The sequence below is a fragment of the Ambystoma mexicanum genome, chromosome 10, assembly GCF_040938575.1.
Source record: "Ambystoma mexicanum isolate Mex_15411 chromosome 10, UKY_AmexF1_1, whole genome shotgun sequence".
Classification (NCBI taxonomy): Eukaryota; Metazoa; Chordata; class Amphibia; order Caudata; family Ambystomatidae; genus Ambystoma; species Ambystoma mexicanum.
Genome location: NC_090932.1, coordinates 65436583 through 65459173, shown reverse-complemented (window position 1 = coordinate 65459173; position 22591 = coordinate 65436583). Strand labels below are relative to the sequence as shown.

The following is a 22591-nucleotide window of genomic DNA, read 5'->3' as shown; positions in this document are numbered from 1 at the left end:
CCCTTTCTCATATAGATAGTTCATTTGTTTCCCAAAATTCTGATTATACACTGACTGTCGTTCATTAAGGTCTTCCATTCTGTTTCCATACAAAGGCAATCCCTGATTTTGTGTTTTCAAAACGAGATTAAACTCTTTAACATCATATCCCAGTCTATTTAATTCCATCGTTTCTTTGATCACCAAGTCATGCACAGTATGAGAATGAAAGACAATGCGTACAAAATCATATTGTTCTGGAAGTATAAAATCCACAAGCTTCAGATCCGTTGATGACAGAAGTCTCAGATTCAGAATTTCCTTGAATAGTGAGAACACACATCTTCTATGTAAAGGACCCAGGCCACCATAATCAAATAAAAAGAATAAAAAGATACTTGGACTATCTGTAAATATTGGCTTACACCACCAAATTTTGCTTAAGTCCTCCATTATAGGAATATTTGTTGATTTAGCTGCCATATCAAACACAATCTGAGCCAATTGGACATTATGAATAGATATTTCACTATTTTTTCCTACTTCCAAAGGTTTCCCCTGTTTCTGTGACTCCGTCATCACTGCATCTGAAAAAATGTGAGTTACTGTACCAGTAGCCTTAACATTTGGATTTACAATTTCCATACCATTTTTCACTTGCATAGATGTTGGATATTGTAGTAAAGTTTGCTCAATTGTGCTCTTGATCAAAGAGACCAATGTAAAATGATCAATAGCAATGTTTTCTTCAACTTTGTCTCCCTTTGTCTCCCTCCATTGTATTAATCTCAATTAATTGAGATCCTATTTCTAATTCCTTTGATCTTTACTTTACTCATAGATACAAACAGAATTTTATTTTTACTCTTTTGTTCATTAAATACCTGTAAGAATGTACTTGGGCAAGAAAAGACTGCTACGTGATTCTATAGCGCGTGTGTTCCAGCGCGAGTGTTCAAAGCGCGTGTGTTCATTGCGTGTGTAGTCAAAGCGTGAGTATGGGTGCGCGAGAAAAGACTGCTACGTGATTTCTATAGCGCGTGTGTTCATAGTGCGGGTGTTTAAAGCGCATGTACGCGAGAGTAAGAAAAGACTGCTACGTGACTTTTTTCAGCGCGTGTTTTCTTAGCGCGTATGTTCCTCAGCGCATTTTTTTTCTCTGGCGCGTGTTTTCTTAGCGCGTGTGTCACGCGGGTACATTTTTGCGCGTGTGCGCGAAAAGGTTTCAACGGACTTGGAAAAGTTTGCAAGTTCTTCAAGAGACTATGAACTCTATTTATTAAAAAGAAAGAACAGGATTCATCTTAGTCTTCTTAACTGGAACATTTAACAGTTTATAAAGCAAGAGTCAAGGTTCTTAAGAGTTCAATAATCAAAGGAGTTGCTGTTATTTTCAAGACTTTCAAAGCCACAAGAAAGGTAGAAAGATTTTATCAGCTATTATTCCAATCTTCTCTAAGATCTTAAAAGAGAAGAACCAGGTATGATTCTTTACATTTTAGATAAGGATATAAAGTTTTCATAATTAAAGGTAGTAAAGTAATTTGAGGATTCTGTATGTTTGTGACAATTCTAATGGTTATTGTATATGCAATAGTAAGAATTATGAGACTTCAGCCAAAAGTAGTTTTCATTGGACTGAAAGAGAGCCCAATTCTTTATTAATCAAATTCTTTTCTTTTCAGAAAAAAACAGAAAAAGGATACTTCTTCTTCAATGTTCCGCCAATCTTTAAGGAGAGAGTCATCTTGTTTGACCATCAAGGAGTTGAAACGGTAAGTTCTATCTGAAAGTCTGTTCTAGGGCTTATTTGTTTATCTTTGTCTTTGTTTATGTCTTTGCCTCTCCTCTTTATTCTTTTCTGTCTTTTAGGAGTGACCTTTTCACTTTAGCACTTTGTTTTCCAATCTTTAAGGATTCTTTTCTTTTCTCTGTTGTTTGCCTTGTAACTGTGCTCATATAGTTCAATTGTCTTTATCCTCCCTTTCAACTTAAAAGTTCCTTTATTGTGTCACTAATTTTCTAAAGGGTTCTTTTCTATTCACCACTCACTTGTCAGGAGGTTCGTTTGTTTCATTTTTTTATAAAAATGTTCTTTTCCTTACAGAGTTCAGGGTAATATGGCCTTTCCTATTTCGTTTGACTCCTCACGGTTTCTTAGCCCTTATTTCCTTTGTTAGATATATTTTTACCTCGTTCATGGGGCCTGACTCCTCTTTATGTATCGATTTTCGCCCTTTCTCGTTTCTTCCCTCTTATGGGTTAATCAAACGCTCCTCCAGCTCTGTCAGCCTCTTACCAGCTTAACTCCTCCCCTTGTTACGGAGCGTTGCTTACGAGCAGGATCTTCGGTTTCTCCCCTCCGTCGGTGAACGAATACTCGTCCTCGTCTCCGCCTCTTCTGAAGTTTAATCTTCGGCTACGGAGTCGGCAAATCACCTGTTCTTCCGATCGCGAAGAACGTCTCTCTCCTCTTCTCACTCTGCTGGTAAGGAGCAGGTCGTCATGGTCTGTGCCTCCTCACGACGTGATACGCGGCAGTATTACTTTTTACTTTCTTTGTAATACTCCGCTTGCCGTTCCGGCGATGAACACTACGTAACACTATGTAACTTGACTTAACGTTTATAATTTAACTTTGCGCAACGGCGCACCGGGAATCTCCCAATCTCGTTATAATCACAGCTGCTTCCTCAGTATGCCCAGCTGAGACCGTTGGGCTCGACCTCCTCCTCCTCACACCCCGTTTCCTAGGGAACGAAAAAACAGGATTAGAGGAAAGGTCCTACATGCTTTACTTCCTGCTCCAGTATCTCCGTGTCAGTAAGGCTTTATGATCCCATTTTATAAATAGAAGAAAAGCAGACTCTATAAAAAGACTTGCACATTGTCACAATGTTCTTATGTATTCACTGCAGGTTCCGCATCAGCTAGTCAGAACGTCGCAAGCCTGGTGTTTCTTATGTTATCCACTTCCCCCTTTACCTTTGGGGTGTAGTTAACAGAGCCAGGAATTATCGGGTTCTGAGGATTACACTTCAAGGGGATTGTCGGGGGTTCAGCAGCTTCCGCTCTCAGCTCTCAGCCTGACAGCTACCCGGGTCCCAGGTTGAACAGGTTTAAGGAGAGACACGTGGAACACAGGATGAATCTGCATGTTTGATGGCATAGCTAGTCTGACCGCCACAGGATTTATCACGGAGGTGATGGTGAATGGACCCAGGTATCTTGGACGGAAAGTTTGGGTTCCTTCAATGGACACATGTTTAGACGCCAGCCTCCCACTTGGTAGTTGGGGGCCTTTGCTCGGTGTTGATCAGCAAACTTCTTTTGCCGATTCTTAGCTTGAAGTAGGTGTTCAGCTGCCCTTTTAAAGGTTTGAGAAATGGTTGTGTGCAAGGTTTTGACTGCTGGCATTTCCAGGGTTGTAGGAACGTCCAACTCAGAAGTACGTGGGTGCCTGCCATTCATGGTATAAAAGGGTGTCTTCCCAGTGCTGGTGTGTAGGGAATCATTATAAGCATATTCCGCTATCTATAATAGGTCGAACCAGCTTCCTTCAACTTGGTGTAACATGCAACGCAGATACTGCTTGAGCGTCTGATTTGTCCTCTCAGTTTGACCATCCGTTTGGGGATGGTGACTGGTGGATAGCCAGATGTCGATCTGGGCCATAGAGCAGTATTTTCTCCAGAAATTAGATACGAATTGAGTACCTCAGTCTGAGACCAAAACTGAAGGAAACCCATGGAGCTGTACGATGCCTTCAAGAAATACCTTTGCCAGAGTGGAAGCATTTGGGAGCCCCTTAAGAGGAATGAAATGTGCCATTTTTGAAAATAGGTCCACAACCACAAGAAAAGTGTTAAACTCTTGACTGGGTGGTAAGTCAGTAATAAAATCGAGGGACAAAGTGTTCCAGGGTGCTGGTCGGATTTCCAATGGTTGTAATAGACCAGCCGGTTTCTGCTTGGATTACTTGTTTTGAGCACACACTCCACAAATAGGATAAATTGGATAATGTCTTTATTGGGCTACCAATAATTTCGTTTTACCTTGGCTAGGGTTTTAGCGATTCCGGGGTGGCCCTCGATCAAGGAATCATGATAGCCAGACATGACTTGTTCTCGTAGTTCTTGGTTCGGTAAGAATAAACGATTCCTGAAGTAGGGCAACTGATCTTTTATCATGTAATGTTCTCCTTGTGCACTCCACGCTTGTAATTGCTCCGGACTCATCAGGTTTTGGATTTCTTCATGTAATTCTTTCTGAGTTATGGTTGCTGTGATTCCTAGGAGCTTGTCACTCGGGATGATTGCTATTGGGTCAGGGGTCTGATACCCTTGCTCTTCCACCCCCATACGGGAAAGGGCATCGGCCCTCCCGTTTTTCACCCCTGGTCGAAATGTAATCACGTAGTCATATTCAGCAAAAAAAAGAGCCCAACGTAGTTGTCGTGAGGATTGGGCCTTTGCCGTTTTCAGGTACTGGAGGTTCCGGTGGTCAGTTATTACGGTGATTGTGTGTCTAGCGCCCAAGAGGTAGTGCCGCCATGCCTTAAAGGCTGACTTAATGGCCAGAAGTTCTTTTTCTGTGATAGCGTAATTGAGTTTAGGGGGTGTGAATTTATGCGACCAGAAGGCAACAGGGTGTAACTGGCCCATTTCGGGGTCCTTTTGTGAGAGGATGGCTACCATAGCCATGCTTGAGGCGTCCGTTTCCACCAAGTATGGGAGATCAGGGCGAGGGTGGCGTAAGATTGGGGCAGATGTGAATCTTGCTTTGTGTTCCTGGAAAGCTTCCTCGGCTTCTGTTGTCCACTGGAACTTTTTGTTGCTTTTCCTTAGCAATGAGTGTTGAGATGCACGATTTGCGAAAATCCTGGGATGAACCGGCGGTAGAAGTTTGCAAAACCCAGCATACTTTGAACCCCCTTGAATGAATTTGGGGATGGCCAGTTCAGGATAGCATCTACCTTGTGTACATCCATTGTGATTCCATTCGGGCTGAGAATAAAGCCCAGGAATTCCACCTCAGGGATGTGGAATGAACACTTTTCGAGCTTGGCATAGAGCTGGTGTTGACAGAGTTTCACCAATACGGATCGGACGTGTTTAACATGGTCCTGCTTTGATGCGGAATATACTAGAATATCGTCGATGTACACTAGAGCACAAACATCAATCAATTCCCGTAGGACATCGTTCATGAAGTATTGAAATTCAGCAGGCGCGTTGCAAAGGCCAAAGGGCATTACTTGATATTCATACAAGCCCTATTTGGTGCGAAAAGCAGTTTTCCATTCGTCCCCCTGTTTTACGCGAACAAGGTGATATGCCACCTTCAGGTCTAGTTTTGTGTAGATTTGGGCATCTTTGACTTGATCAAGCAATTCAGGGATCAGTGGCAGGGGGTAGCGTTTTGTTACGGTAATCTGGTTCAGTGCACGATAGTCGATGCACATTCTCAAGTCCCCCTCCTTTTTCGGTACGAAGAATAGCGGACTGGCTGCTGAAGACTTTGAGGGACGGATGAACCCGTTGGCCAGGTATTGGTCAAGATAGGCTTTCAGGTGCTGGTTTTCTGGTTCCGTGAGTGCGTAAATTTGCCCACAAGGGATTTGTGCGCCAGGTATCAGGTCGATTTGGCAATCGTATGATCTATGCGGTGGCAGGGTATTAGCCTGTTCTTTGTGAAAGACATCTTGAAAGTCCTTGTATTCACTTGGTAGGGTGCCGATTGCCACAGTCGCAAGCGTGGACGTTCTGGTGTCTATTGGTTGTTTCTCTTGGCAATAACATGTGTGGGCGCAAGTCTCGGGAAAGGCCAATTCTTTTGCTCGCCAATCGATTCGCGGATTGTGAGCTACCAACCCTGGCATTCCCAAAATAAACCGGAACTGTGGTGCCTTAATGAGGTCGACAATGATAGGTTCTTGGTGTCCATCCTGGCACAGAAGGGTTAAAGCTGCAGTGCATTGGGATACTGGACCAGAAGCTATTTCCGTGCTGTCGACAGTGGTAACAGTGTTGGTGGTTGATTTAGGGCGTAACGGAAGCCCCATCTTTGCCGCAAGATCCTGGTTGATGTAATTCCCAACGGCTCCACTGTCAATGTACGCTCTTACTGTGTGCATCCGAGATGGTTGTTGGTGATTGATCAAGACCACAGATAGTACAAAATGGGAGGTCTGTAGTACACTTTCTTCGCTCGACAAGTGGACCCCTACACTTGCCGGGCTGGGGAGTTTTCCGATTCCTTGATGGTATCTTCCTTGTCTGTGGCCCCTACCGTCCTCCTCGGTGGCTTCACAGGGCACTCTTTAAGGAAATGACCTGACCTTCCACAGTACAGACATAACTGCTGCTGTCTCCTTTTATCCCTTTCCGCTTTAGTCAATGGGGATCTGACCCCCCCCGATTTGCATTGGTTCTCCTGAACCTTCCGTTGTGCGGGCAATATTGTCCTTTGAACGCACATACATAGGGTGAGGGTCCAGTCTGGTTCAATCTGCTCTTCGGTCCTGCAACCTATGATCCAGTTGAACAACAAGGTCAATGAATTCTGAGCAGTCTTTCGGGGGTTCACTACTTGTGCGAGAACATCCTTGAGCTCGCCCCGCAACCCCTGAAGAAATAACGTGGTTCTCTTGTTCACTGGCCATTCTGCTTCAACTACGAGTCTATTGAACATAGCTATGTATGTTAATAGGTGTTGATTCACTTGGCGTAGGGACAGAAGTTCATTGTCTAATGACTGCCCATGAGTACGACGGGTGAACAGCTTTTCCATCTCCTGCTGAAAGCCCCTGAAGTCATGCAGCAAAGGATCGTCTTGGGCCACAAAGGGTACAGACCAGTCCGCAGCGCTACCACTCAGGTAGGATAGCACAAAAGCGACCCGTGATTGGTCTTTCGGAAAGGCCCCTGGTCTACAAAGGAAGTGCAGGCGGCACTGGTTCATGAACGTTGCAAACCTCTTGGGATCCCCCGTAAATCGTTCGGGCGGGGCCAAGGGATCTGCCCAGGAAGGGTTATCTGAACGAGATTGGCTGATGGTGCTGGCATCGAGGGCACGCTTCCCAGCAATGTTGCATGCCCTGCTTGTGACTGGAGAAGTTGCCGGCTTAAATCATCAGTGCGTTCTTTGGCTACTATCAGCCCTCTCCTCAGGGTGTTGGTCTTCTGCCTGGCTGCATGTACTTCGGAACGTAGCTGCCCCAACATGTGGGCTAACTGGTCGGTTTCTGACGTTTCCATGACGCCCAGGTGGATTTTGATGTGAGGCTTTGTGTTCTGTAACACTCACCTGGTATCCACTGGGACGTCACTCAGCCTGTTCTGACCTCTTACGACCTTGAACCCTTCTCTGGAGTCTACTCGACTGGAGACTGGGCCTGAAACACAGGATTGGTAGAGTTTAACTCCCTATTGTCTCTGTGTGCTTGAACCCCTTCTTCCCCGGGGTCCAACCCTTCCCTTTGATCCACAGCTCACCTTGTTTTCTTGGAAAGTGTGCTCTCCATCCTGCTTTCAGTACAGGGGCGCGTTGGTTGATGCAAGCTCATGCTGCCTAGTTACTTCACTGGCAAGAGTCCGACAGGTAAGTATAATGAGTCTTTTGAACAGTTCTCTAACTTAGTTCCTTTCCTTCCTTAGATGATGGCTGGCATCCGGGGATGGCGACGTGCTGCTGAGATGAGTAGCGCTGAAGGTGAGTGAGAGCGTGATGCGCGATGTGACCCTTTCGTATCTGTATTGAACTGAGTTCTTTTTCTGTGTCTTTTAGGTGCCGCAACGTTTTCAGCGTGGATGCCGGTTATGAAGAATAAATGCGGTGAGTAAGCACGGTATGCGGCGCCTCTAGATGTTTCCACGCTAACCTGGAATGTCTTTTCCCTCTTGCAGATGGATGAGAAGTTCCGGAGACAGAGTTCCCCCAGAGCGGCTTGGATTCAGGTAAGCGTTTGAAGCTCGTACAGTCTTTACAAATATGCAAAGATTTGCTGAATGCTTACTAATGCCTTTTTTCTGTTATTTTCCCTTTTCCTTAGGAAGCGGCGTGCCGGGATGGGAATGACACCGCCGAAGATGCCCGCAGAACAGAAGGAGCGATGAATGATGGGCAGAAGCGCTGCAAGGTAAGGCTGTTCCTAACAGTGTTCTTCTTCTTGCAGGAGCTGAGCGCAGAAGAAAGATACAGGCCTACTGGAGACCCATCCGAACACGGTGAGTGTCACGCTGCAGGTGCAGAAAACACAAAGCATGTTTCTCAGCCTGGGCGTGGCTTAAATAGACTCTGGGTATCCCAGGTGTCTCTGGACTGAACCACACCCAAAAGACTAGGCTGCACATGCAGTTCTGTGAACCGAAGTATGTGGGGGCATCCATCTTGTCCCCATCAATGCACTACAAGTCCAATCCCCAATGTTATCCTATGGGAGTGAGTGAGTCTGGTGCCACAAGTGCCAAGTCTGACTCCAAGTGGGTCTTTGGAGGGATGGAGAGGCCCTTGAGGGCCATGTAGGTGATAGTGGCCTGGCTCCAGCCTGACATCTTGGAGGGCTGGGGACATGAGGGGCAGGAATCATGACAGTAATTTGGCATGGTGTCAAACTGACACAAAAGGCATAGCTCACTATATCTCTAAGGTACACAGGGATTAAGGTAGTTGCCTGAATCAAAATTGGTTATGGGGATTGTTCTGCTATGCAGGAAAGTCCATTACCTCTAAGCTCATACTAACCTGAGCTTAGCAAAAGGGCAAGGGGTACTGCACAAGCAACAAATAAACCTAATCACTACATATCTCCCTTCCTAACACACAACAGACACACCAGCCAAGCATCACATGCAGGATACACAATGCATCCCCACACTCCAATTCCATGCGCGTACATTTCGACCACTAGAACCTGAAAGCATCCCCAATAAAAATGGTACCATGACACCAACTACAATGCCCCTCCCCAAGGGAGATATGTAGTGAGTAGGTTTCTTTGTTGCTTGTGCAGAAGGAGTAGAATGCTAAGTGAGTGACACAGAATCTGGGTTGTGAGAATGTTGATGTATGATTCAAGGGTTCTATGATACTCAGTTGAGAGATGTAAGCCTACCTGGAAGGATGCAGGTGTATGTTGCCCTAAACCCAGATGTACTTGACCTTATATGATTATCACAATGTACTGGAACTTAATTAGCTGGGATGAAAGGCAGTTTAGAATGGTTTTCATATTCCAATACTGACTCCTGAACAATCAGCACTTGAGCTCTCTCCCAGGATCTTGATTTGGGAGAGGAAATCCCTCCTGGTAAGGAGAAGATTAAGGAAAATGTCCAGTAAACCCAATTCCCAATCAAGCTCCACACCTTCTCCCAAGACTGTGCTTCTTACATCCTACGAGTAAAGCAACCTCCCACTCTATGCACAGTATTGTTATGGTTGATTCGCTTGCAAGACCTGACAATCAGATACTCCTTGTAATGCTCATTCTCCTTTTCCTTAATACATCTAACTGGATGGCATTGGCGCTTCCTCCTCCATTTCAATTTTGCAGTCGTATGACCATTGTGATAGGAGATTCCCTGCCTCTGACTCATCAGAAACCTCTCAAGAGTCCTGGTGTAAGTTTGCTAGCTCCCCTAATGTTGCACGTATGGACTGAGCCATGTGCGACTTTTCTTTCTCCCTCTATTGGGGTTGGGTAAAGGTAACCCTGGCATTCGCAAGATCATGAGTAATCAAGGTGCATCATTTAGCTCAAATACCAGCTATTCCCTCTGGCATATATATGAACTGTTCAATGTCACTGCAATTCTCTCTGCCCAGCCCTATACCAATCAGTAAATGTTTTGGGGCTTATACTGGCTAAACCACAGTTGTTTCAGATGTTCATTTTAGAATATGATTATTTTTAATTGAAATACAATTGTTCCCATGTAAGATATATATATATATTGATTGTTAATTGCAAAACTGCCCAACACGTGTTTCACTTAATCTTGAGCATCTTCAGGGGCAATGCACATTTTTTTACTGTTCCAAAATGTAATATGTTCATTTTAGAAAGTTTGTTTTAACTTGTGTGGCCTTTTTACAAATGGATAATGCTGGCATAGTAAATGTCATATATTTCAAAACAGTTGGATATATTTACATTATGAACGCACACACATATTAAAGGTACATACAATAGTTGAACATTACCAATGGAATATTCAAATCCACAACAAACAGTTCAAAATAAGACATGGTGGGTAAAGAAAAAAAAAACAGAGAACATTTTAGTTACACACATGTCAGTATAAAATAATAACAAAGACATTTATTAATGAATGATTCATTGCAAAATATATATGCTTTTCTGATCGTTTCAATTGTTGTATCTTAACTTCTTATAAAAGTTTGAACGCCTAATGTATCAGTGACCATCATATTTGAGTGCATTCAGTTGATAAGGTCTTCTAGTTGATTATAATAAACAGAACTCACCATGCAAATTCTTTGACATACGATGTGCATGTGATTGTGACCCGGTTTCCGATGTATTAGCGTCTGATAAGCAGATGGCTCCAATGTGTTGTTTTTTCTTTCTGTTGGTTAAAACTGCAAAACCGTAAAATGGTTACTTGATTGATATCAGACAATCAATGTCTTAAGATAATTGCTTTGAACTTAATTTTTTGTGTTTCCTGACTATTTCGGTATAATGAGAATTACTATTAATGTGTTGTATTGTGTGTACTTCCTGAATTCACATATGTGTAACCTAGCCTCGGCCTTCTATCTTAATAATATTGTTATCAAAATCCAATTTTGAAAACTGCCAAAAGGATTACAGACTGGACCTGTGTTTGCCTCGAATAGAAATGCTTCCCTTATACATTGGCTGCTCTTAAAGCATCCTGTTGGCATGATTTGGTAGTTCAATTACTTGCTTGTAATCTGGTAGCGGGACAGAGAAAGTATTTCAGTATTGGAGTCTGATTTCTTTTGTTAAAAAGGTTAAAGAAAATAAAACCAGCAAATGATACTAAAGAAGTTTCCCACATTGCGCAAGTTACTTTGAGTACACATCTGCAAAGATGTGTATTGGTGGTGGTCCTTGTGGTATATAAACCATGGTGCTCTGAATAAAAACACCATTTCAAGTTCTATGTTCCTCAAATGTGCATGGTGTGTAATGACTTCAAGTGTTGCCTCCCCGGTTAGTAAATCTCGCTCTGGCAGTATATGTACAAATATGTAAGCTTGTTACTAAATGTAGGTAATGTCACAATTTGGTGTTTGATTGAGTATTCATTTGTTTCTGTTTGCACACCTCTCTAAATTGAGATTTCTAGCAGCATCATCTATTGATAATATGATTTTTTTCTTCCAATTTCACTTATTCTCATGTCAATATGTGTTGCTTCCTCCTTTTTGATCCATTCATTGTAAAGTAATTGTAATATTTTTTTATGGACACATAACATTCATGTGTGTAACACTACTGTTGTCATCACTAATACTAGATCACATGATCACACTAGATCACATGATGATTGGCAATTGACATGCTAATGTATGAAGCAACCATAGAAGGACAAGTAATAGTGATAGAAGAACAATGATAATATAAGAGACATTATGAGAAAACAAGTTGGGTCCTTATTTAAGCTGTGCTTCCATGTTTCCCCCTTTATCACTATTCGTCATTTTCTGAACCCACACACATCTGTGACTGCCTGAAATCACCAACTCGAAGGAAACAATCCCAGGGACAGTGGATCCCAAAGAGATCTGAGAACCATAAAACACACGAAACTGCTCCACTCGTGCCTTGTGTGAATAGGGAATACCCAGGGATCAAGCTAAGCCCAGATCCTCAAAGTTCCTGGTGGCCCTTGAATTAATCACCATGTGCCTTGGAATTCCTCTCCACTATCTACGATGACCAATAGGGCAAAGTACAACTCCTCCCTCAATCTTCTGTAGAACAACAAAGCCTGAAGCAAACTCACTTTATAGGAACATAGAATTTAAATATATAATATATCTCACCAAATCCCTACCACAATGTTTGAATTCTAAAAGCTCCCCATCTATTTCTTGGGAAACCTGGTGTGAATCAAACATATTACCATACTCCTTTCTAAACTGAGCCAAATCATTTAAAGCGAGACTCTCCTGTGCCACCAGGAGCACAGATGATGGGGATTAACCCTCAGAGAGATAGGGCAGAACAAAAGCTACTTTTGGCATCTGTGTAATGTAATGTAATTTGTCATTTGGGTAGCACCTTTTCCCATTGTTATGTCCTCAAAGCGTTGCAGGTGAACGCCCTTGGGGAACGGAAGTCCAAGGTGCGGGAGATTTGTCAGAGGAACTAAGACATCTGTGTATTTTAGCAAATACGAAGGTAGTTTGGGGTGGCCAAGTCCCTGCTAACGACCCATGCCAAGCTGGCTTGTAAATAGGTGGTGTGGGATTGTTGGGAGAGTGTGCGAGTGCAGGAGACCGATTATGTGCCCAGCTAAACCACATTTTTGTCGTGGGACATAGCTGCATTCTAATGGCAGAGGTGTTGTGCGATGTGTCTTCAAGTAGTGTATGATAGCAGATGAGTGTGGGTGTGTGGCCATGCCTGTGACTATCTTCTATCAACATGGAGTGAGATGCGTACCCATGTTTCCTAGCTGGTTTCTTAGTTTCATCGACGTGGCGTGGATTCTGTCCTGCGGTCTGCTGGAGTTTATTCTCTCCGCTGCTTAGTCCGTTCTATGGGGGGTTTATTGCTGCCTTGCCCTGTCCGACAGGGGGTTAAATAGCCTGGTAAGCGTAATGTGTTTGTCAATATGTGGGTTGGTTGAAAGCCAGGTCTTGAGGGCCTTCCGGAAGGCAATGTGATCCTCTAAGCAGCTGAGTCCTAAATCTTCCCTCAATTTTGTATCGGAGAAGAATCCATTTCCTTATGTAAGAGTTTTGAGAAACACCAACCAAACTTTAGAAAATCAGTTCATACCCTTAATATTCCACAAGAAACACACCCTTTCACCCTATGCACAATTACTAGATGTTTGTAAGACCTGAAAAAGAGAGGTAGTGGAAATTAGCCATCACTGTTCCTGTGCCATTGTTATTGTCTAGGTTTCATGCCACTCATGCCCACAAGCCTGGCCACAGTATGGAAGGGGATAGGGTACTGTCAAGTTCTTCAGTCTAGAAGGGGCCAGATAGTTATGTTATGTTACGGTGCATTTGTATAGCACCTTAAATATCAATGGTATGATCTCAAAGGGCTGTGGGTTGACACCCTTGGGGACCGCTGTCCAGGTCAGTGGAGAAAATAGGGTGGTGAAGGCATATCCCCTAAAACGCACACACCAGATTAAATACAACCCGCTAGGGAAAGAAGCCAAGAGATACCTTTGCAAGGATAACAAGGTTTACTCTTACAAAATACATATATCAGCAAAGAACTCTGCTGCTCGAGAGCACACTGGTCTTACATTAGCAAACAGTGGTTTATATCTTTCAAAAATGTCACAGTATAGGGTGCACTCCAGGATCGCTGATTGGAGGCACCCTACACATGGGCTTACTCCATAGAGGATGCTGAAAACTAATTCCCCACCCAAATTCTCTTTGGTGTGTCACAGGGCGCGAGTCTTTCACCCATGCTCTTCAACCTGTACATGTGTGCACTGTGTGACTTACTGACAGAACTTGGAGTTTTTTTCTCCAATTACGCAGATGACACGCAGCTTATAATAGAGTTAGAGGGATTACATCAGAAAGACAGCGAGAAATTAGGCATAATATACAGTAAAATTGACGAATGGATGCAATCCAACTGGATGTGCCTCAATGACTCAAAGACGGAACTGATGCTATTCGGCTCCAGCCGCCAACTGGACAAATTGGGCGGGGAATACAAAACATTTCAGATAAAAAAGGCCACCATAACAGTTTCCACCCAAGTGAAGACGTTGGGCATGATGATAAACTCCCCGGTTAACTCAGAGGCCCAGGCCAATTTCCTATGTAAGAATACTGCCTATTATCTGTGATTAATGAGGGCCATTAGACCCTTTTTGAACGATTGTAACATGGTCACCATTGCCAGGGCAGTAGTGCTATCTAGGTTAGATTATGGCAATGCCCTATTGATAGGGGGAAGTGCCAAAAACCTACATACGTGCCAAGTCATACAAAATGAAGCTGTCAGGATTGTAAAACAACTGGCTAGAAGAGACCATGTCAATACAGCTAGAGAGTCTCTCCACTGGCTCAGAGTCAAAGACAGGATCGAATTTAAAGCTCTTATCTCGATGCACAAATGCCTTTTCGGCAAAGCGCCCTATTATTTGAAGAAACATTTCGAATTTTACTCACCAAAGAGACAGCTTCGCTCAGCAGGAAAAAACCTACTAGTTGAACAGAAGCACAGGCTCAAATCAGGTATGGGTAGATCATTCACAGTAAAGGCGGCACAGATGTGGAATGCCCTTCCGCTAGCACTGAGAAGCCAAGAAAACCACCTCCAATTTAAAAAACTCCTGAAAACTCACCTTTTCAAATAGCTTCCCCTGTTACCCTCCGGACCAGTGATTAGTATGTCCATCTAGCTCTGTATGTGTTTTGTGTCACAGCGCCCTGATGCCTGCGGGCTTTTGGCGCTATAGAAGCATGCAAATAAAAAATAAATAATTGGCTGGTTCTTCTCCGTAAATCTGGCTCCACGTGTGTCAGCTGGGCTCACACTTGCAGTGAAGGTTATGGCACACATGAGACACAATGGGCCTCATTACGACCCTGGCGGAACGGGTTAAACGGCGCCGTAAAAGGCTGCGGCGCCATTCAACCCGTTCTGCCACATTACGAGGTCCCCTCGAGGGACACGTTAAGCACGCCTGGGAAAACCAGGCGTGCATACCGGGTCCCGCGAGGGGAAGAGGGAGCAAACAACGGGCCATCTCGTAACGGCCCATTGTTTACTCCCTCTCCCATTCCCATTCAGCCCTATGGGGGCTGAAATGGGAATGGGGATGAACCATGTCCGTGTCCTCGAGTGAGGAATTACCGGGCCATCCGAACTCGGAATGGTCCGGTAAGTCCTCATTCCGAGGACACAGACACGGACACGGACACGGATGCGGTTTTGCCGGCAGCCATGCCGCCCATAGCGGCATGGCTACCGGCATACCTCATAATGAGGCCCAATGTATCTTAACTAAGCTGAACAGCTAAGACCGACTATTCACTCATTATGGCAGGCACCTGGGCGGCGAAGCAAAGGGGAGCCAGGCAGAGGGGAGGATAACATACAGTAATGCTGACACACACATTCAGGACTTCCTTAATACCGCAATTCCCGCATCCAAGGTCTCCCCCCTGGGGTTTGATCTGTGATTTACCCTTCCCGGTACCTCATGTTAAAGGAGACTTGTGTTGCTTTTAGGAAGATATATGTTCGTGTAGATTTTAGATCTACGGTGGGCACCCTGGGGAGGTTATGACCTTGCAGAGGTTAGTACCTTGGGGAGGTTAGGACCTGGGAGTCGGATGGTGAAGTGTGGCCGGCTCCGACCTGGCTGAGTGGGGATCAGAGGCCTCCTGGCAGGTTAGTGGGGATGAATGGACGCTGCTCAGAGCCTGGTACTGTCTCACGCTCTGAGCGGGGCACATTCCTAGAGGCGATACTAAATATATGCAACACTGGAGGAACAAGAAGGAAATGGACTTCCATGGGAACAGGGCTTGTGCGGAGTTGGTTTGTTGAGCCGATATTGAGCTTGGCACCTCTGTGTGAATTCGGGACATGAGCATCGCAGGCCAGTAGCTTGTCTGTTCTTGGCCTAATACAAAAATGGAGTCACAGGGCAGGGCTAGGACCAGTGCTATTCACCTATTTCTATGCGCTAAAAGGCCTTATATGATGTCTGGGACTGCGGGCTGCTCTCCCCTTGGGTGTTATATAGCCTCATATGGGGTTTGCCTTATTTGGAAGTGCCTAGAGGGTGGGATAGACTCATCTCCTTCCCAACATTGGCATCTAGTGCTTGGGTGCACTTGGTATGTGTGCGGTATGTGCACAGCTAGAGTGGTTAGCGCAGGTTGCTTCCATTATACTGCTAGGTGCGGTGCAGTGGTTGTGAGAGATTAGTGTAATGTGTTCAGCAAGGTGGGTGGTCACAGAGTCTGCATTCTGGCTACCCAGAGGCCTGTTTAAGAGATTATGTGTGCAGCTAGGCCAATTTTTCGTGGGGGTATAGCTGTGTTCTAACTGCTTGTGGAGTTGTTCAAGGAGTAGTGTAGCTATGTGCGCAGTTAGGTTGAAACTCGATTGTTTGTTGGTGTAAAGTAGAGAGTGAGGTATTGGAATATCTGCGATTACCTGTAGGAGGCCCCTGTTCCTGGTTACTTTTATTGCTCGATGAGTAGGCCGTGTCTGTCCTGGTGGTTCGCAGTAGTGGACTACCGAGTGAGATACTCTGGCTGGTGATGAATATGGTGCATTTGCCCGGTTGAACGCTCCTTTTTCCAGACGCTTTGTTGTAGGTGTCGGAGGACCCATTTTCCAGGTCCCTAGTAATAGTTAATGGCAGGAGGCTGGGTAGTTCCTGACGTATTTGTGCTTATCGCAAGATTCTCCGGCTCTATTGTAGGTGTCAGAGGGCCCATTTTCCGGGTTCCTGTTCATAGATTATGGCAGGAGTCTGGGTAGTACCTGATGTGTTTGTTGTTATTGCATGATTCCCTGGAGTCCAGTCAGGCATAGTCATGATTGCGCCTCCTGTGTGCGAGTTCCTGGTCTCTTTCCTTGGTAGGCCATGGCTGCCTCATCTGATCATATACCATCATGTGAGCCTGGTAGGAGGCAGGATGTGACCCAACCATGATGTTTAAACCAAAGGTGCTATGAAGCTCTTCATTGCTGACTCTCTGATTTGATACTCAGATGGGTAGGGCTTGACACGTGTTAATAGCAAACAGGGCCAGACGTATTTGGCTGGTGGTGCGCCTGTGATGGTGGTTTTGCGTGTTAGTTCTCAATGGGTAAGGTCTGAAAGGAGCGGATCCAGTCGAATTTAGCTGTCAGAGAAGCCATTACATCCTGGGAATGTGTTGTTCCGTAGGGTCTGTGGATAGTTTTGTATGATAGTGGTTGGCATATCCTGAAGAGAGAGCGCTATGCTTCCTTATGGGAGGGTAGTGAGTATACTTGGTTGTGGGTGTTGAGTTCTGTTTTCTGGGTTGATCTATGCAGAAAGACATCTCTTGCTCTTAGAGTGTGGGGCATGTCTGGTTGAATGGCGGAGGGCTCACACCATACGAATATGGTGAAGTTACGTCTGGGGTTTGAAGTCGTGGGCAAAGGGGTTTTGGCTTCTCGGTGGGCATTGCCAACTGGATGACACAAATGCCCCTGTTGGTTGAGCCAGGGTGTGTACAGCCTGCCGCTGCCTAACACTGAGCCTGCCAATCTCTAAAGTCGGCTTCCATACCCTGACAGTTCCTACTTTTCTGAGGCAATGGGCCTCATTATATGTTTGACGGTCTGGTAACAACGGTAACAGTAAGCTTGCCAGTACCATTGTTACCGGACCGGCAAACTACGAGTTCTGCTCATGGGTGCCTACCGGCTCGCCAGGTCTGCCGGTAGCACCAACACCATTCTGAATGGTGCCTGTGCTACCGGCCTCCCCATTTCCATTGAGCCCCATGGGGCTCAATGGGAATGGGGAGTAAAAGATTCCGGCCCCTGGCAAAGGGGAAATACAGGGTCCACCAGGGTTGCAATGGCCCTGTATTTCCCCATTGCCAGGGGCTGGAAAAATTTGCACGTTTGGCGGCAGCCTGATGGTTTTACTGGTAAGGCTACCGCCAAACTTGTAATGACGGCCAATGTCTTATTAGCTGGCTTACATGACCCGAATCTTCCTGTTTTCGAGATAATGCCGTTCAATCTTTAATCTGGCCATTAGTGTAAGGATTGGTGGGTTTAGGCAGACCCTTTCATGGATTAGGGTAAAGCCACGTTTTCAATGCTTTACGGAAGGCCATGTAGTCCTGGTTGTGTCGAATGTGGGTAGGCAGTGAATTCCACAGTGGTGGCACCAAGGTAAAATAGTCTGAACCTCCAGGCCTGGCTGAATTGGAGGCTGGAATCACTAGTAGGAGGGCAGTGCTTGACTTTAGGGTGTGTGTTGGGCGGTAGGGCATAATCTTTTCTTGAAGGTATGTCGGCCTGACATTGCGCACTGCTCGTTGGGTGATGCATAGGATTTTAAATGTGGCCCTTCGTCCAATAGGGAGCCAGTGAAGGGTGCAGAGAGCAGGCGAGATGTAGTCACTTCGTCCGAGTGCAAGAAGGAGTCTGGCAGCTGCGTTTTGGACTATTCAGAGTTTGTTTAGTTGGTAGGCCAGTGCCCCCAAGTACATGGAGTTCGCAAAATTCAGTCCTGAAGGTTTATAGTCTTTGCATCGAAGTTTTAGCATCGAAATTAAAAACCCTCAAAACGTTTCCTTCGAAATGTTTTGCATTGAAACACCACTAATATAATTGAAAGTGCATATTCATCGAAACTGCTTCATCGAAAATGAATAGCAGTTCGATGAAGCATAGAAAGGTAAATGCACTTTTCTCTGTTGACTTGGTGCTGTCCTGTTCTGAAATTACTCGCTGACACTACACAAGTCAGTGTCAGCGAGTAATTTCAGCACTGGACAGCGCCAGAGACACCCCCATAATCCTGTATGCCTAATGCATTTTTTAATTGTATTTTTTAAATGGGGGGTTCCCTCACCCAAACCCTAATCCTTGCAAATCTAACCAAAACCCACACCTTAACCCTTGCAACACTAACCCTAACACTTGTAACCCTAACCCTAACCCTTGCAAACCTAACCCAAACCCTAACCCAAACCCTAACCCTAAGCCTTGCAACCCTAACCCTAACCCAAACCCTAACCCTAACCCTTGCAAACCTAACCCAAACCCTAACCCAAACCCTAACCCTAACCCTTGCAACCCGAACCCTAACCCTTGATTTCAAAGAAGACAATGCAAAATCCAACAAAATGTATTTAATGAAAGTGCATTTCGATGGAAAAGGCTTTCAATGAATACATTTTGTTGGATTTTAATTCAATGAAAGTATTTTCAATGGATAGACTGGATACCAGTCTGGACATGACAATGGACATAATAGATGACTGTCTGTTGGTGTTAGGTGATGTAAGGGAAGATGCATCTCAGAAGCCTGAGGTGGTAGTGGCAGTATTTGGATATATTATTGATCTGGTGGGACAGGGTTAAGCCTGAGTTCATTGTGCAGCCAAGGTTTTTGACTGTGTAGGAGGTAGGGGGAGACGTGCCGAGGGAGTGGTTGCGGTAGTCCAGCTGTGTTGCCACACAGCATGATACCTGTTTTCCCTGGGTTAAGAAAGAGGTGGTTTTTTGTCATCCACAGGTCTATATCTCTCAGGCAAGCTGCTAGGTGAGGTCATGTATCGGAGCTCGTTTTGGGGATTCTCAGGATACTTTGGGTGTTGTCAGCGTAATTATAGCAGGTGAGGTTGTGCGAGCGGATGATCCCTTGCCACGGGGTCATGTCTAGGTTGAACAGAAGAGGTGAGTGGCAAGCACCTTGGTGTACTCTGGTGTTCGAAGGGTGAGCAGAGGATGTGAAAGGGGGAGGAAAGTGATTTGTTTCCTGTTGTTAAAATGAGTGCCAAGTGTGGAGTCAGTCGAGGAGGATTGCGTGTTTAATGGTATCAAAAGCTGCTGAGAGATCAAAGAGAACCAGTGTCACAGACCCTTCAGAGTCTGTAGACACTTTGAGGTCATCCCAGATCGAGATCAGTGCAGTTTCAGTTCCGTGGCATGGTCGGAAGCCTGACTGAGTGGGGTCTGGTAGGTTGCTGGGTTCAGAGAAAAGGTTGAGCAGAGAGTAGATAGAGCAGTCAATGAGTTTTGCCAGTAATCTGGTGTTGGAGATGGGCCTGTAATTGTTTGGCTGGTGGGGGTCGAGACCTGCTTTTTTCAAAAGGTGTTTGTCATGAGTTACTTTGAAGGGTTCTGGGAAGATGCCAGAGGTGAGGGAGTCATTAAGTATGGACCTAACCTGTTCTCCTTTAAAGGTGGTGGTGAAGATTTCTTTGAGGAGAGTGCCGGGACAAGGGTCAAGGGCGGACCTTCACTCGAAATGGGCCTGAAGAAGTTGAATGATGGCGCTACCAGGGGGAGTAGCGATCTTGAGGAATGGGTGATGGGCAGGCGGTGAGGTTGGAATGTTTGGCATTAATGGTGGCCGTCCTGTTCAGTGCTGTATTGTGGAAGTGTTGGTAGAGTGAGTCGCAGAGCGTTTGCATGGAGGTGGTCAGGGCGATACTGCATGGGGGCTTCAAGAATTCTGAGATTATTCTGTGGATCCCTTTGCAACTGCTGTGGCAGTTCAGGATTCTTTTATTGTAGTAGGCTTCTTTGGCCTTTGGATCCCAGATGTGTAATTACGGTGATGCTGAGCGACCATGGATTTGCTAAGAGGGGTTGGATGTCCGCCATTTGCGCTCGAGGGAGTGATTATCATTTCTGAAAGTCTTCAGGTGGGGTGTGAACCATTTGGGGGTATGTCCTTTGCGGGTGAGAGTGGGTCGGGAGGGGGTGAGAGGGAGAAGTGAGTCGATGAGCCAGGAGTCAAAGGATTCGATAGGTGGTGGTCTATATGAGGACGAGCCAGTGCACAGTAGGGCTTGAGCTAGGTCCGGCAGTACCTTGACCTTGTTCCAGCATTTGTGATTGTGAGGGGGGACAGGGTGGGTCTTGGGTGTTGGGGCTGGAGCACAGACAAGGAAAGGTAAGGCTTAATGGTCTGTCCAAATGAGGGGTTTGGGGCTGGACATACTGAGACAAGGGGCCTCATTACGACCCAGGCGTTGGACCATGGTGCTAATAGCACCATGGTCCATGCCAGTAACTTACCGACTCCGCCATGGCGGAATGGGGAATTACCACCCCATTCCGAGGTTGGCGGGGCGGTAATTCCCCATGCCGTGCAACCTGCAAAGGGACCTCGTCATCAGGCGTTAAGGGTTTAACGGCGCCGACACCTTTTACGGTACCATTAACCCCTTAACGCCTGGGTTGTAATGAGGCCCAAGGTCAGATTAGCTGAAGATTGCATCAAGGGTGTGGCCTCCAGTATGGGTGGGGCCTGTGGTATGCCGTCAGAGATTGAGTGCCACTAGGCTGTCATGGGGTTGTTTGGCACATCAACCTAGATATTAAAGTCCCCCAATATAGTGAGGTTGATCAGAGTGGTAGCTAGTGAGACACAGAGGCATGTAGGTGAGTAGGAAACTGTGTGAGAGAGTGGGTAACAGGGAGAGTCTGACCAGAATGGATTCATAGTTAGCTGTGCATGGCTTGGTTTTGGTCAGTGTAATGAAGATGTGCGGTTTGTGGAGGATGGCTACTCCACCACCTATGGAGCATCCGTTGTGAGGGATGAGCGCATAGTTGGGAGGGAAAGCTTCATGTGCGACTAGTTTGAAATCATCTTCGAACCATTTTTCAGTGATGAAGATGAGATCAGGATTGTCAGAGGATAAGAGGTCAAAGATGCTGTGTCTGTTTTTGGCCACAGAACGGGCATTGAATAGGAGGCAGGTGACTTGATGGGAGTTGGTGGTTCCCCTGATGCTAGTGGCTGGATGGACTGGGAGGGTCTGAGTGGCCCATTCGGGAGGTGCCAGAAGTCACGGAGGGCAGAGTGGGTGAAAGAGGAGGTGAAAGGGCCAGAACATTCTCAATGACTGAACCCAACTGAGGGGCGGAGGGTGTGGAGCGGGTCCAGGGTAATGTTTGAGGGGAGGAGGCACGTGCGGCTTCCGGTTAGCTGTTGGGTGGGGTACGAGTCCTGATGGAGGTGGCAGTGTAGAGGTGGTAGGCGAGAGGTCATGTTCAAAGAGGGACAGTCAGGGAGTGGCTAGCAGATAGGCCCTGAAAGCTGGGCTGTGGGCAGCGGGGACGGAGGGCTGATGCAGGCGCGGTGAGGCAAGAAGAGTCGAGGGTGAGGGTCAGTCTTTTTCCCCAGTTTTGTGTGTTTGGGTGCAAGAGGTGTGTGAGAGAGGGTAGAGGGGTCAGAGGGGGAAAGGGAGGAGGCAATAGTTCTGGGACAAGCACATTGTGCTGTGCTTAGAGAAGCAAAAGGGATTGAAGGTGGTGGTCTGGAGATGGAGGGTGAGGGGATGCTGATAGGGTGTGTGTGGAGGGGGTGGCATTGCAGGTGTAGAGGAAAGGGGGTTTGACTGGGTGGAGTTCTGGGTCGGTGGTTGTATGAGAGGGTTCGGCATGTTTAGGGGATGCTGGGTTTCCAAGGGAAGGGGAGGGGGTGAAGTGGGGTGTGTCAGAGGTGGAAAGGAGGGAGGGCATGTGAATCAGTAGAATGGTGGGGCTAGTAGAATGGCACAGAGCTCCCCACGTTTGAGTGTTTGGTGTGGTGTGAAGAGAGCAGGTCCATGGTGTTCTGGCTACGGCTGGGATGGGTGAGGGGGGTGGAACAGAGCTGTGAGTCACATTTCTGTGTGAGGTGCAGATCACACAGTAGTGACTGTTAGGTTCTTT

At 46.0% G+C, this 22591-nt stretch overlaps 1 protein-coding gene across 4 annotated transcripts in view; it reads right to left on the bottom strand.

Moving 5' to 3' along the window:
• Window positions 1–22591, bottom strand: part of LOC138491152 (uncharacterized) — a 648478-nt gene that overhangs the window by 99110 nt on the left and 526777 nt on the right. For all 4 annotated transcript variants that reach the window (XM_069617509.1, XM_069617512.1, XM_069617510.1 and 1 more), the window contains one exon: window positions 10471–10584. In XM_069617509.1, coding sequence (XP_069473610.1) covers window positions 10471–10584 — 114 coding nt within the window. The remainder of the gene's footprint in view (window positions 1–10470; window positions 10585–22591) is intronic.